Source organism: Schistocerca piceifrons, chromosome X, assembly GCF_021461385.2.
Source record: "Schistocerca piceifrons isolate TAMUIC-IGC-003096 chromosome X, iqSchPice1.1, whole genome shotgun sequence".
NCBI classification, from domain to species: domain Eukaryota; kingdom Metazoa; phylum Arthropoda; class Insecta; order Orthoptera; family Acrididae; genus Schistocerca; species Schistocerca piceifrons.
Window position 1 is genome coordinate 169876952 of NC_060149.1, and position 15233 is coordinate 169892184.

Consider the following 15233-nt stretch of genomic DNA (forward strand, 5'->3'; position numbering starts at 1 on the left):
GAGTCCAAAACATTTCATTTCCTTCAAACAATTACACCATTGAGTACCCAGCAACATCGTTGTTTCCTGAAATGAGTGAGTTGCTCAGTGCTTATTATCTCAAGCAAATCAACATCATTGCTTCTGGTATGGATTTTCACAAGCAACAAAAGAAATTAGACCAGTCCTGAACTCCACAGTTTAAAAAGTAAGTGCAAATTTATTAGTTCTCATTGTAAACATTCCTATGGAAACTCTCTGATATGTGACATGGTTGTCTGTTCTGCTATGGACAGGGAGGCATGTTGCAAGGCGTTGTGTTTAGAAGATCTGACATTGGAGGTGGTTTTGGCTGTTACTCAGGCTCTTGAGGTGTCTCTGTCTGTGATGAAACAGTTTGATGACACCATGGACATAACATCATTTCTGCAGCAATGGTTTTGTTCACCAATACCTTCATCATACTCATGGGGTTTGGGGTTTGTGCCACTCACTGTCAGATAGTGCCTCCTTCCGGTGCAGGTTCCCCTTCTGTCCTGACTGTTTTCCATGCACACATGTAATCGTTGCGAGGCCAGCAGGCACAGTGTGTGGCTTGTCATAAACAAGGCCGTGTGGTAGCTGTTTGCCATGGCTGCCCGCAAAGCCAGTCCTTGGCTGTAGATGTGGAGGTTGCAGAAGTCAATAGCATTATGGCGGTGCATGGCCAGGAGCTCAGCATTCCCAGCACGATCTATATTACATTGCACATTCAGCTAGACATGTTCCATTTCCAGGTCGATATTAGGGCCACTGTTTCTCTCATGAATCTTGCAACCTATCATTTCTTGGTCACCCCACTCTTACCTCAACAGATTGCCATGTGGTCAGTTATGGTGAGTATCCCATTCCTGTTTACAGCCAGTTCATGATCCACAGGATGTATCAGCAAGTCACGAGTGCAATCGCATTTTTGGATTTCGCATTCAGGATCCTGTTCATCTTGTTTCTGAATACATTCCATCCCAGGCATTGCGCTATGGCATAAAGTCGAGCACCGGCATGCCAGTCAGGAACAACAGAGCAGAGAGGGCTGTGAAGAAGATGTTAGCCAATTGCACGCTGACCGACCCCTCCCCAGGACGACAATGCGACAGCAGTAGCCTCTATGCTAAGAGAACATAAGCGCCATGCTTGACTGGCCGCAGCCCAGTTCTAAAGCAGCATCAAGACTAGCAACCAGAATAGAAGCATCAAAGCTCATTTCTTTGCTTGTATTAGGAATTGTATATACTGAAGAGATTTCTTATTTTGTCAGTTGCCCTTTACTTGCAACATAGCTATTTAACACAGAGTTAAGTGTTGCAATTTTTCCTTTTGTAATAAAGCTCATTAATACTACCTTGAGCAGTTAAACAGAGAACTGACTCGTGGCGATAACATATTAGACCTTCTGTTCACAAACAGACCTGAACTATGTAAAACAGTTAACGCAGAACAGGGAATCAGCGGACATAAAGCAGTTACTGCATAGATGATTTCAGTCATAAATAGAAATAGTAAAAAAGGTAGGAAGATTTTTCTGTTTAGCAAAAGTGACAAAAAGAAGATTTCAGACTACTTGATGGCTCAACACAAAAGTTTTGTCTCAAGTACAGATAGTGTTGAGGATCAGTGGACAAAGTTCAAAACCATCGCACAATATGCATTAGATGAGTATGTGCCAAGCAAGATCGTAAGAGATGGAAAAGAGCCACAGTGGTACAACAACCAAGTTAGAAAAGTGCTGCGGAAGCAAAGGGAACTTCACAGCAAACATAAACATAGCCAAAGCCTTGCAAACAAACAAAAATTACACAAAGCAAAATGTAGTGTGAGGAGGGCTACGTGAGAGGCGTTCAATGAATACGAAAGTAAAGTCATATGTACTGACTTAGCAGAAATTCTAAGAAATTTTGGTCTTATGTCAAAGTGATAGGTGGATCAAAACAAAACGTCCAGACACTCTGTGAGTAAAATGGTACTGAAACAGAGGATGACAGACTAAAGACCGAAATACTAAATGTCTTTTTCCAAAGCTGTTTCACGGAGGAAGACTGCACTGTAGTTCCTTCTCTAGATTGTCACACAGATGACAGAATGGTAAATATCGAAGTAGATGACAGAGGGATAGAAAAACAATTAAAATCGCTCAGAAGAGGAAAGGCCGTTGGACCTGATGGGATACCAGTTCGATTTTACACAGAGTACGCGAAGGAACTTGCCCTCCTTCTTGCAGCAACGTACCATAGGTCTCTAGAAGAGCGTAGCATTCCAAAGGATTGGAAAAGGGCACAGATCATCCCCGTTTTCAAGAAGGGGCACTGAACAGAAGTGCAGAACTATAGACCTATATCTCTAATGTCAATCAGTTGTAGAATTTTGGAACACAGATTGTGTTGAAGTATAATGACTTTTCTGGAGACTAGAAATCTACTCTGTAGGAATCAGCATGGGTTTCGAAAAAGACGATAGTGTGAAACTCGGCTCGCGCTATTCGTCCACGAGACTCAGAGGGCCAAAGACATGGGTTCCCAGGTAGATGCCGTGTTCCTTGACTTCCACAAGGCGTTCTATACAGTTCCCCACAGTCATTTAATGAACAAAGTAAGAGCATATGGACTATCAGACCAATTGTGTGATTGGATTGAAGAGTTCCTAGATAACAGAACGCAGCATGTTATTTTCAATGGAAAGAAGTCTTCCGAAGTAAGAGTGATTTCAGGTGTGCCGCAGGGGAGTGTTGTAGGACCGTTGCTATTCACAATATACATAAATGCCCTTGTGGATAACATCGAAAGTTCACTGATGCTTTTTACGGATGATGCTGTAGTATATCAAGAGGTTGTAACAATGAAAAAATTTACTGATATGCAGGAGGATCTGCAACAAACTGACGCATGGTGCAGGGAATGGCAACTGAATCTCAATGTAGACAAGTGTAATGTGCTGCGAATACACAGAAAGAAAGATCCTTTATCATTTAGCTACAATATAGCAGGTCAGCAACTGGAAGCAGTTAATTCCATAAATTATCTGGGAGTAAGCATTAGGAGTGATTTAAGATGGAATAATCATATAAAGTTGATCATCGGTAAAGCAGATGCCAGACTGAGATTCATTGGAATAATCCTAAGGAAATGCAATCCAAAAACAAAGGAAGGAGTTTATAGTACACTTGTTCGCCCACTGCTTGAATATTGCTCATCAGTGTGAGGTCCGTACCAGATAGGGTTGATAGAGGAGATAGGGAAGATCCAACGGAGAGCAGTGCGGTTCATTACAGGATCATTTAGTAATCGCGAGAGCCTTACAGAGATGATAGATAAACTCCAGTGGAAGACTCTGCAGGAGAGACATTCAGCAGCTCGGTACGGGCTTTTGTTGAAGTTTCAAGAACATACCTTCACCGAGGAGTCAAGCAGTATATTGCTCCCTCCTATGTATCTCTCACGAAGAGACCATGAGGATAAAATCAGAGAGATTAGAGCCCACACAGAGGCATACTGACAATCTTTCTTTCCACGAACAATACGAGACTGGAATAGAAGGGAGAACCGATAGAGGTACTCAAAGTACCCTCCACCACACACCATCAGGTGGCTTGCAGAGTATGGATGGAGATGTAGATGTAGAATACGATTTGCTTGAATTGTTGTTTAGTAATCCGAAAAAGCAGGTTTCCTATACACCCCACATTTGACAACTAGGCAGGATTCAACACAATGGGCATGTCTTGCTGCGAGTGTAGGTTGCTCTTTTTGCCTGCACTCGGCACCGCAAAGGACTATAAGGCTCACATCACCCTTAAATCTATGGCCATTTCCAAGTTTTTTTGTGTGATCAGTCTATCCCTTTTGCTCTGTGACTGGCTGTCAAGAACATTCTCGCGAAGTTGGCAGGCAGTGAGTGTTTTTCAAACTTTACATGATGGTGGTGTACTAGCAGCTTTGTCTCAATCCTGCATCTAATCAAATTATGGTCATTAACACACCCTTCAGGTTATACCAATGTATGTGCCTGTCTTTCAGCATCGCAAGCAGCCCCGTCATTATTCAGAGATTTTTAGAACAGCTCACGTGGGATGTCTAGACCTGTGGAAACTATCTTCATGATATCATTGTCACACGGCACTCACGGCAGGAGCACCTGGATAACCTTCATATCCTGTTCACTAAATTGCAAAAGGAGGGTCTGAAGTAGAATTTGCAAAAGTCGAAGTTTTTTCAGACAGCAATCAAATACTGGGGTCACCTTCCTTCAAAGGGTGGCATCAAACAGATGGAAAAGCATGTGGCGGTGATTGCTAACCTATCTCCACCATGGAACCTGAAGGAAATCCAATCATTTCTGGGTAAAGTCAACTATTATTCAAAATTCATTTCATTTTTTCATTTTATTGGTGGACTGTGACAGTGCATCTGCGCACATCAAGTCACTGCTCAAGTCATTGCCGTGCCTCGGTACATTTACACAAGGTAAACAGCTTATCCTTCTCTCTACAGGGTTGGGGCAGTCTTGGCTCACAAAAATTCTGATTTATGAATTGTTCAACTACTCCTTAGTAGAACAATTCTATATTTAAGGCCGAATAAGAAGTACACTGTTTTTGTTCTACTGGTTTTTATTTGTTTCACACTAGTTTGTGACTTATTAAGCCATCTACAGGAAACAACTGACAAGCATCTAAAAGCGATACTGGTTCTTAGCTAACCAAACATTATACACAAACATACAATCAGCTGCATAGAATGTTGTGCATCAAACTTGTTTCTTAATGTTGAAATTACACTTTGCCCAATGGAGAATGTTTAGCACAATAAATAATTAAACTAAACAATATCAAAGATTAAATGCCTATAATTCTTTTTTTGTGAGGTCTTAAACAGTTTCTCAGCTGATGTCAAGCCCTCACAAAAAAGTATTATAAGCATTTAAGGTGTAATATTGTGTAATAAGTGCAGCTGTTCCCAGAGAACCAGTCTGGGCTGTAGTAAACGTATGGCAGTGAAACTTTGTAGATATACTAATGTGTTAATGCAGAATCAATTTGTGATGGAAAAAGTTAGTTTCCATTTTGGACATCAGACCCAAAACTTGGTACTGCACAGTATATCGTCAACATCTGCAGTGCTCATATTGAACAAATTGTGTAAGTGGCGGTTAATAATAAAATCAACAACTATGCTTTTCTCACTTGTTCGACCTCTTCTGCTCACATTCCATTGATAATCTGTTACACACGGAAACATTTCTATACACCTTTCTTGCATTTGTAACACCTGATTTGCACCTAGTGGCCACAATTGGAATTAATTTTTTTCCAGTGTGAACTGGTTCCTCATTAATGCATTAGAATATCTACCAAGTTTCTCTGCCATATAACAATTACAACACAATCTGGACCTCTGTAAGCAGCTGCACTTTAATTGTAACCACCTGGTATTACTTCATCCACTGCTACTCTGACTTTTCTGTCTTGTCTCCTAATTCTTCTTTAGAATATGTTCCAAACTTTTTGCTTTGCTCATTCTGAATTATCTTTTACTATGTTTTCATTTATCTCTTTACATTTATTTCAAACCATTCTTCAGATGCTTTCTTCATCTCTCCACTAATCACATTTCTCTATTGGCTATATCCATCCTGATCTGTAATTTTGTACGAGGGCAGTTCAATAAGTAATGCAACACATTTTTTTTCTGAAACAGGGGTTGTTTTATTCAGCATTGAAATACACCAGGTTATTCCCCAATCTTTTAGCTACACAACACTATTTTTCAACGTAATCTCCATTCAATGCTACGGCCTTACGCCACCTTGAAATGAGGGCCTGTATGCCTGCACGGTACCATTCCACTGGTCGATGTCGGAGCCAACGTCGTACTGCATCAATAACTTCTTCATCATCCGCGTAGTGCCTCCCACGGATTGCGTCCTTCATTGGGCCAAACATATGGAAATCCGACGGTGCGAGATCTGGGCTGTAAGGTGCATGAGGAAGAACAGTCCACTGAAGTTTTGTGAGCTCCTCTCGGGTGCGAAGACTTGTGTGAGGTCTTGCGTTGTCATGAAGAAGGACAAGTTCGTTCTGATTTTTGTGCCTACGAACAAGCTGAAGTCGTTTCTTCAATTTCTGAAGAGTAGCACAATACACTTCAGAGTTGATCGTTTGACCATGGGGAAGGACATCGAACAAAATAACCCCTTCAGCGTCCCAGAAGACTGTAACCATGACTTTACCGGCTGAGGGTATGGCTTTAAACTTTTTCTTGGTAGGGGAGTGGGTGTGGCACCACTCCATTGATTGCCGTTTTGTTTCAGGTTCGAAGCGATGAACCCATGTTTCATCGCCTGTAACATTCTTTGACAAGAAATTGTCACCCTCAGCCACATGACGAGCAAGCAATTCCGCACAGATGGTTCTCCTTTGCTCTTTATGGTGTTCGGTTAGACAACGAAGGACCCAGCGGGAACAAACCTTTGAATATCCCAACTGGTGAACAATTGTGACAGCACTACCAACAGAGATGTCAAGTTGAGCACTGAGTTGTTTGATGGTGATCCGTCGATCATCTCGAACGAGTGTGTTCGCACGCTCCGCCATTGCAGGAGTCACAGCTGTGCACGGCCGCCCCGCACGCGGGAGATCAGACAGTCTTGCTTGACCTTGCAGCGATGATGACACACGCTTTGCCCAACGACTCACCGTGCTTTTGTCCACTGCCAGATCACCGTAGACATTCTGCAAGCGCCTATGAATATCTGAGATGCCCTGGTTTTCCGCCAAAAGAAACTCGACCACTGCCCGCTGTTTGCAACGCACATCCGTTACAGACGCCATTTTAACAGCTCCGTACAGCGCTGCCACCTGTCGGAAGTCAATGAAACTATACGAGACGAAGCGGGAATGTTTGAAAATATTCCACAAGAAATTTCCGGTTTTTTCAACCAAAATTGGCCGAGAAAAAAAATGTGTTGCATTACTTATTGAACTGCCCTCGTATTTTCTCTTTTCACTCATCATGTTGAGAATATTTTCCATTATTGATGCCTTGTATGATAACTTTTCCTCTTTACTGAAGCATTCATTTCCTGTACATCAATCCCATCCAAACATTTGTACGTGAGTTTTTTATAAGTCCCAGGCTTCCGAGTTTTTCTTGAAATTAATTAGAGTCCGCCTCTGTGTAGTGACATGTATCGATTTTCTTTCTGATAAATACACAAAAGAACTTTCCTTTTCCAGTGGTTACTATCTCAAAAGACCTTGACACTGAAATGATGTTAAACTGTAACTTCCCTAACTTTTTTTATCATCATTAGCAGCTAACGAATTTTAATCCCTCTGCATTATGGAAAATATTTATTTGTGAAATTTGTTATTTCTCTTTCATTTAAAAATTCCATAAACATCAGACTTAATTATAATTATGCAATATTCTTATTTGAGGTATTTTCTGCCAGACTTGCTATATTTTGCATTGTATATTTTCCTTTCAGTGTAGTAGTGGTAATTGTCTTTTGGGATCATATGGTTGAATGGGTTTATCTGGTTACTAGAACAATAAAGTTACATAATTTGGAGGACACTAAAAATTTTCCTACTATTTAATCTCTCAAATATAGTTGGAGACGCTGGTATCAATGGAAGATTTAAAGATTTACTTGTGTGTTTGTTAAGGAATCAGGCTGTTGAATAAGTTTGTCAAGAGCTGAAGTAAACAATCAAACCTTTCACTGACAAAAATTAATCTATGAGTGCGTGCCCAAAAATAATGCCTCCAAAATTTTTTTTATTCTGGTCTCAATATTGGTTGAGGTATTAAATGTCACACATATCATTCTGTTGACTTTCTCAATTCACTGACACAAACCACAAACCCTCTGCTGCAAGAGGGCTCTGAATTGCAGCAGGTAACATGGTGATGTGTAATGCTGTTGTGACAAGGAACAGCATGCTGTAATTGAGTTTCAAATTCAAAGAGTTCAGCCACACATGGAGCACCCTCCTATTCAGCATGACAATGCCAGACCACACAAGTGTTGTGACATCTGCAACAATCTGATGCCTCAGGTTCACTGTCATCAATCATCTTCCATACAGTCCCAACTTAGCCCCATCTAATTTTCATCTGTTTACTTCAGTATGATAGTGATGAAGTGGTTCAAGCAGAGGATAGGTTTTTGCTCCAACATCAAAGCAAATTCCACAGTAATGGTACCAACAAGCTAGTCTCTCACTGGGAGAAAAGTGTTCATCACCAGGGTGATTAGGTAGGAGACGAGATACTGGCAGAGGTAAAGCTGTGAGTACCGGGCGTGAGTCGTGCTTCGGTAGCTCAGTTGGTAGAGCACTTGCCCGCGAAAGGCAAAGGTCCCGAGTTCGAGTCTCGGTCAGGCACACAGTTTTAATCTGCCAGGAAGTTTCATATCAGCGCACACACCGCTGCAGAGTGAAAATCTCATTCTGGAAAACAGGGTGATTATGTTGAGAAATAAATTTGTAGACATGAAGAATAAAGATGTGGAATGTTAAAGATTTTTAAATACAACAAAATGTGTTAAAAGTTTTCACATAGAAAATTTAGAGGCATTAATTTTCACAGCACACCCTCGCAGCATTCCAATGAAGCGTCTCTCTCTCTCTCTCTCTCTCTCTCTCTCTCTCTCTCTCTCTCTCTCACACACACACACACACACACACACACACACACACAGTATACTGAACTGTTAATGTATCTGGAGAAACACACTGGAGACTTGGTTGTTGAAAATAACTGACATATATAATGTTATTTTTTATTCAAGACTTAGCCAAATATTATAGGATTTTCTTCATAACACATGTAGTTTCATACATTGATATACTATGTATGCATGCTTACAGTTAGTACTACAGTGGTCACACTTTCAGAGTTTGAGCCAGATCATGTCATTCTGCTGGCATTGGTATTTTCAGTCTGTTGTGTCATTACAACAGTTATACAAAATATTTTGATTGAAATAGGAATGTTTGATTTACTTAGACACAAAATGGCAACACACTGAAAATAAATAATTTTATTTACCTGGGCATTTGACGTCATAGTGACAGCAATTACACTCATGGCACTTGCAGACATCTTTGAGGCTCTTGATGAAACACTGACAGATGCTGAAAGTGATGGAAAGGCAGCAACAGGACTTTGCTCACTTTCTGGTGTTGTGTGAGAACTCTGCAAAAGAAAGTAAAATAAACAAATAAATAAATAAGTAAAGAAGTTATCAACTGTGGCAAATACAATGGTGAGAAGAATATTTGTCAGCCTAGTAAAGACATAGCATCAACATCAGTGCAATTATATTTTGTTATGTTATTACATATTGCAAGATGGTGCATGCCATCCTGATCTGCGGGATACTTTTGTTTACAAAGATTTTTTAAGTAGTTGTGTTTCATTCAAATGGACCAACTATAATGATGTGTCACTTATAAACTATTTGATGTGGACAGTGTAAACAGAAATTCATCCAAAGTTAACAACTGTTTATAAAAAAGCTGCATCTTTATTTCCAATACTTAAGAAATGGGCTAGTGTGTTCGAATGTGGATATAGTTCTCTTGGACATGATTTCTACAAAGAATGCCTCAAAACTGCAACCAGGGATGAAAATTTTGAGAAAGTATAAAATTAGAAGCTCAATAATTAAATGAAATAGCTGACAATTAAATGAAATAGCTGACATCATGTGCCTATTAGAAGAAAGAGTTTGGTATGTTTTACATGAATGACTAATCTATAGTAAAGGTTTGCATATATTGGGTGGAGTATTTGTTCAATTCTGATCAAAATCAAATTAGAAAACAAATCTCTAAACAAATTTTGCTGCATTTACAAGAGAGTCCACTTAGTTTCTGTGTGATGATTTGTTAATTTGTTACTATGGCTAAAATATGGCCTCAGAACTTCATGCTAGGAACAAAATTGCAATAACAATAGTGACTGGAAGCTAGTGGCCCTGTATCACATTTTATTTCATCTGCTGGACTGTTTGAGGCCAGTGTTTCTCACTTCCATCTACCCCCACACTTAATGAAATCTGTAGCTGGAAAATGTTTTGAAAAGTTATGGCAGCTGAAGATGATTACTTTCTAGACATTACTGAATGACATTTCAAGCTCAAAATCTACTCGCTGGGAAAAAGAAAAGAAGAACTAGACTAAATTCATTAATCTAAAAGAGTACTACATAAAAGTAAGTGTACTCAACCTCTAATAAAAACATGTTCTTCATTGTGTGACTACAAAATTTTCATCCTTGCCCTTGTAGGCAGCATTTTATAGCTTTAACTTGTTTTACCAACTATAAATTTTAATAGATAGAAACAGTGGGGAAATACTGCCTTTTAGTTTTCTTTCCCCTCAACGTTGATCCTATAACATTAACATTATTAACGAACATACTATCACCCTTCCACAAACTGTACTCCTTTTTTATGCACATCTACTTCATGTGTGATGATGACACAATTAAACAACATGCCTGTTTACACTGACAATGCATGAAACACAACTACTGATAGTTTTTTGTTAACCTGTCAGTAATAATAATATAAAGGATGAAACTATAATTTTGTATAAGTCCTGGGACATTTACTAAAGTTAGTTAGTTTCATGTTCTACAGATTATTTGCACGATAAATTCTAAGATGTGTAACAAGTCATTTTAGATTCAAATAACAAATTAAGTTGTAAATATAAGGGGATTTACATAAATCAAGACAAAAGGAAAACTAAATTTAGTTCAGAATGTGTGTTTGGATTATTATGTTTCAGAGGAGGTGTTCAGAGAAGTGCAAAGAGAAATGTACCACTTTAATCACTTCATGACAAGAATGTTTGTTATAGTTTGGCTTGGATTTTTACTTCCAGGTTCCTACAAAGTCAATTCATAACACCAGATGGGAGGGGGGTGGGGGAGGGTCTGTTGTAATGGCAGGATGAGCAGGAAGTGCCAGTCGCCTGGGCTGAAAAAAATAGTCTATGAAATTTGCTAAGAAGCACCATCATTCCACAGTTTGTATCTGTATAGCAACAGTTATGATATAAATTTGCTAAGGAGTACCACCACTCCGCAATTTGTATAACAATAGTTGTGATATGAGAGTTTAAGCTTCCACAGTAACTGTCAGCTTCAATAACCCATTTATGGATATTTAACCATATCAACATGTAGTGATAACGATCAGTGTGACAGCCATTTGCAACAGTGACCATAACATAGGTTCATATTACAGAATGATTACATGGTCACATACCAAGAAAAAGTACTTGAATAGTGATATGTCTTACAATCAAAAGTTCGCATCATCCAGTGCAATATTTTTGTTTGCTAGAATCTGGGAAGGATAAAATTTGGGCTTGACAGTTAATTTATGGGAATATCCATAGAACTAAAATTATCAACTGAAATTTTACAGTCTGTGTGTAAAATTTTATTTTTGCTAACTTTTTATTAATTCTGTAAAAAAAGTTGGTTTATTGTTTCCATCTTTCATAACTATCTTTCATAACTCTTGGCTTTCACATGTAGTAAACTCTCTGTCCTTTTCCTTATTATACTCATGTAATAATGTTTTGTTATGAGCTAATACGATTGAATATGAAAAAGCGGGTTTTAAAATACCTGTAGAAAAAAGAAAACCACATGAGCAAGCCTTGTTACTTCCCTGATGAGTCAAAGTGCTTCAACCCAATAAGAGCACACAATTTATGGAGTTATCATGTTTATTATCTAAGAGATGAAAGGATTATAATGCAAGCAAAAGTGTTTTATCATAATATTATTCATAATAAAAAAATAATAGGGGCTGGTTCTTTCAAAATGTTGCTATATGTTCAAGGAGGTTCCACACAAGTAACCATTCACAGAGGCTCTAACTATTCTGATGAGTGTTACACTAAACATGTGAAAGAGAAACATAACTCTTAATCTCTGTTTAAAATTTGGATATTATATTTCTAATCTGAGGTTTCACACAATAATCTAAGCAAAGAGAGATGCACTGAGAGATAAGCCACATACTACTAGATTCTGCAATCCTGGTAATGTCCATCAGATTACTGGTTGAAGTAGAACTACAGGCCTCAAATGCATACAGCTGTAAAACTTCGGCTGGCACTTTCAGTTGTCCAGAATACTAGGACACTGTGTGACCTACCAGATTTCGGGATGTAAGGATTAAAGTTTTTCCACTTTGCCTTCTCTGTAATTGTTATTTTCTGTTTTTCCCCACATCTCAGTATTCAGTTTATGGTACAGAAATAAGCACACTTGTATTGAAAACCAAGCTCTGAGTCATTTCGCAGTCCCATCATCTGTGAATGCTAAGCTAGAAAAACATTAAATTGCACAGAGATCGTATCTGTATCGCCCTGCACACAGCTGTCATAACATGATAACAGCTAACATCCCTGGCCCCCCCCCCCCCCCCTCCAACTTGTTATATGTGTAGAGCAGCCACAGCATCATGAGCCCCACACTAACAACACACGGTTACAGCTGACAAGTTTTTAAATAACAGTGGCACAGCCATGCCAGCTGTGTGGACACCTGTCTTGTGCCTCTCACTTCACACTTCACTGCAATGCAGTTTAGGAGAATGTTTGTCATTATTTGTATAAAGATCACAGCTGCCATTGTAGAGGCTCCATATTAACAATGACTCACACAGCAATAATGAGAACAGATGTGAATGTTGGGAATTTTATTTGTGCAAATCTAGAGTATAGCTTTTGTACTTGTATGGTTAAATACTTCTGTATTAACTTGACTCTTATTTACTGTAATACTGAGGAAGTGTCCACAAGAAGCAAGTCACGAATAGGTTTTAATAGCTGGGTGGTACTCTCCCACACCCAAAATGTAAATGTGGAATTTAAACTTGGTTTCAGTTGTAAGACAGGAAAATGGAATAGTTTGTGATAGGTTATTAGTGAATAAGTGATGCTTGTTTTGTTAGACGATATTATTCTGATTCTAATACCTGTTAATCTGCATTCTACAAGCTAGTGAAATAAAGACAGCTTTTAAACACCAAGAGCTCTATGGACAATTATCAAGAGCTCTATGGACAATTATCAAACATTGGTAATATACAAAATATGTAGGTATCCACTTGTGAAGATTGTAACTGAAGTTCACTTATAAGCTAAGAGATGGCCGAGATGGCAAATTTATATTTGCATGGGTTAATAGATAATGCTCGTTTCATTTATTTTGTTACTGGTGCTCCATTCTTTCTTTGTCCTCTGGTTTTTGTGGTTTAAAGACATACATTACATGTGGGTTTAAAGACATCCATTACATGTGTAAATTCTGATTTACTTTGCTGCATGGTCCTATGTCAATGTCATGCCATTTTTCTTTAATTACTTAAACAGTAGACTTTATTTTCAACATTTGTTTAAAGCTATTCAAGGTACCTTTCCCATCACCAAATGTGGTTATGTACACAAATATTGTAGAGCTTATATGGGGCCTTATGAGCAAGCAGGCCATTACTTGTGACACTAACTGCACTGAAAAACATTTGGTCTCCCTCCATTTGCGATCACTATCAATATGGCCTACCCTATAATGATTAGTAAAGAACAAGATTACAACAACATGATGAAAAGGATAGTTGCTACTCACCACATAGCAGAGATGCTGAGTCGCAGAAAAGCACAACAAAAAGTCTGTCACACAATTAGCTTTCAGCTAACTAGACCTTTTGACAAACGTCTACTTGGTTGAAAGCTAATCGTTAACAGTCTTTTTATTGTGCCTTCTGCGACTCAGTATCTCTGCTTCATCACATGGTTACATTCTATCCTAAATTTTCCATTGTTTGATTTTGAATGAATGCGATAATTCTGTTAAGGGTTGGATACAAGTAAAGATTAATGAAATTTGAATTTGTGACTTACCTCCAGGCAGTGCACAGCTAAGCCACTGGACTACACAGTGTGGTCAACTCATTGAAATGCAGCCAATACAATTAAATTTCTTTTATTCCTCAAAATAGTTAACTATATAGAATAATGTCCACTTTCTCTAGTGGAACTTCAACTGCTCCACAGGTTATGATGTTTGTAGTGCTTTAGTTTCAGTATTATTATAATGCTATGGTAAGTGTCACCATCCGAAATCTATTCAACAATCTTGAGTTTATTCATTCCTTAATTAAGAATTTGGGATTTGGCTTTCTGACTTTTTCTTCCTCATACTGTGAGTCCAAACTGGTTAAGGAGCTAAGCTACATTCAGTGGTATGGTTTATTCATGCTATTGAGAGAGTGAGACTACAATCGTCCTTAGTAGCAATCTGATTGAGTGAGGAGGCACAGTGGTTAGCACACTGGACTTGCGTTCAGGAGAGCAATGGTTCAAACCCATGACAGGCCATCCTGATTAAGGTTTTCCATGACTTCCCTAAATTGTTTCAGGCAAATGCCAGGATGGTTCCTTTGAAAAGGGCATGGCCAACTTCCTTCCCCATCCTTCCCTAATCCGATGGGACTGATGACCTTGCCGTTTGGTCCCCTCATCCCAAATCAACCAACAAATGAATAAACTGGCAATCTGCACTGTGATTTAATATCAGTGGGCAAATGATGTCTGATACTATCCAGTTTAGTTTTTTCCGACCCTATATATTTACTCTATCGCCATAACATTGGTGCTGTACCGTGTCTCTTTCCTCTGCTGGCAAAAGACATTTCCTGATCATACCTCCAGGATGGACCGGATTCCTATCACACCTTTTCCACCAAAACATATTTGAAACCTGTTCCAGTATGCTGGAAATCCACATATTTGAAACATTGTGCTTCCCTCCTCTCTTGAGCTCCTGCAGTACTAATTCCGCAACTCTGCTGTCACAAATGGCCCATATTCTTAATTTTGTATTACACTGTATGTTAATTTAAAGCATTACATTTTTTTCTTAGTTTAGAGTATTACTTTTTTTTTCAAGTTTTAATATTGTCCTTTAGAGTTTTGTATGCAGGCTGTGTCAAATTGTACAAAATCCAGATTCATCTCCACCAGCACTCCATGGCCACTGTCAAGGCCAGATACCAACAATACTGTAATTCTGTAAAAAATTCTTTAAGCCATTATGGCAACTCCGATCAACTAAATACTTGTAACTTTATAAATCTTTAACTATGGATTAGAGCCAGCAGGTACTCTCCTCCACTGCCATATA

The 15233-nt window shown here is 38.8% G+C and overlaps 1 protein-coding gene across 1 annotated transcript in view; it reads right to left on the bottom strand.

Moving 5' to 3' along the window:
* Positions 1–15233, bottom strand: part of LOC124723043 (E3 ubiquitin-protein ligase HERC2) — an 819840-nt gene that overhangs the window by 267101 nt on the left and 537506 nt on the right. The window contains exon 60 of the mRNA XM_047248222.1: positions 9069–9215. Within this exon, the coding sequence (XP_047104178.1) occupies positions 9069–9215 (147 nt within the window). The remainder of the gene's footprint in view (positions 1–9068; positions 9216–15233) is intronic.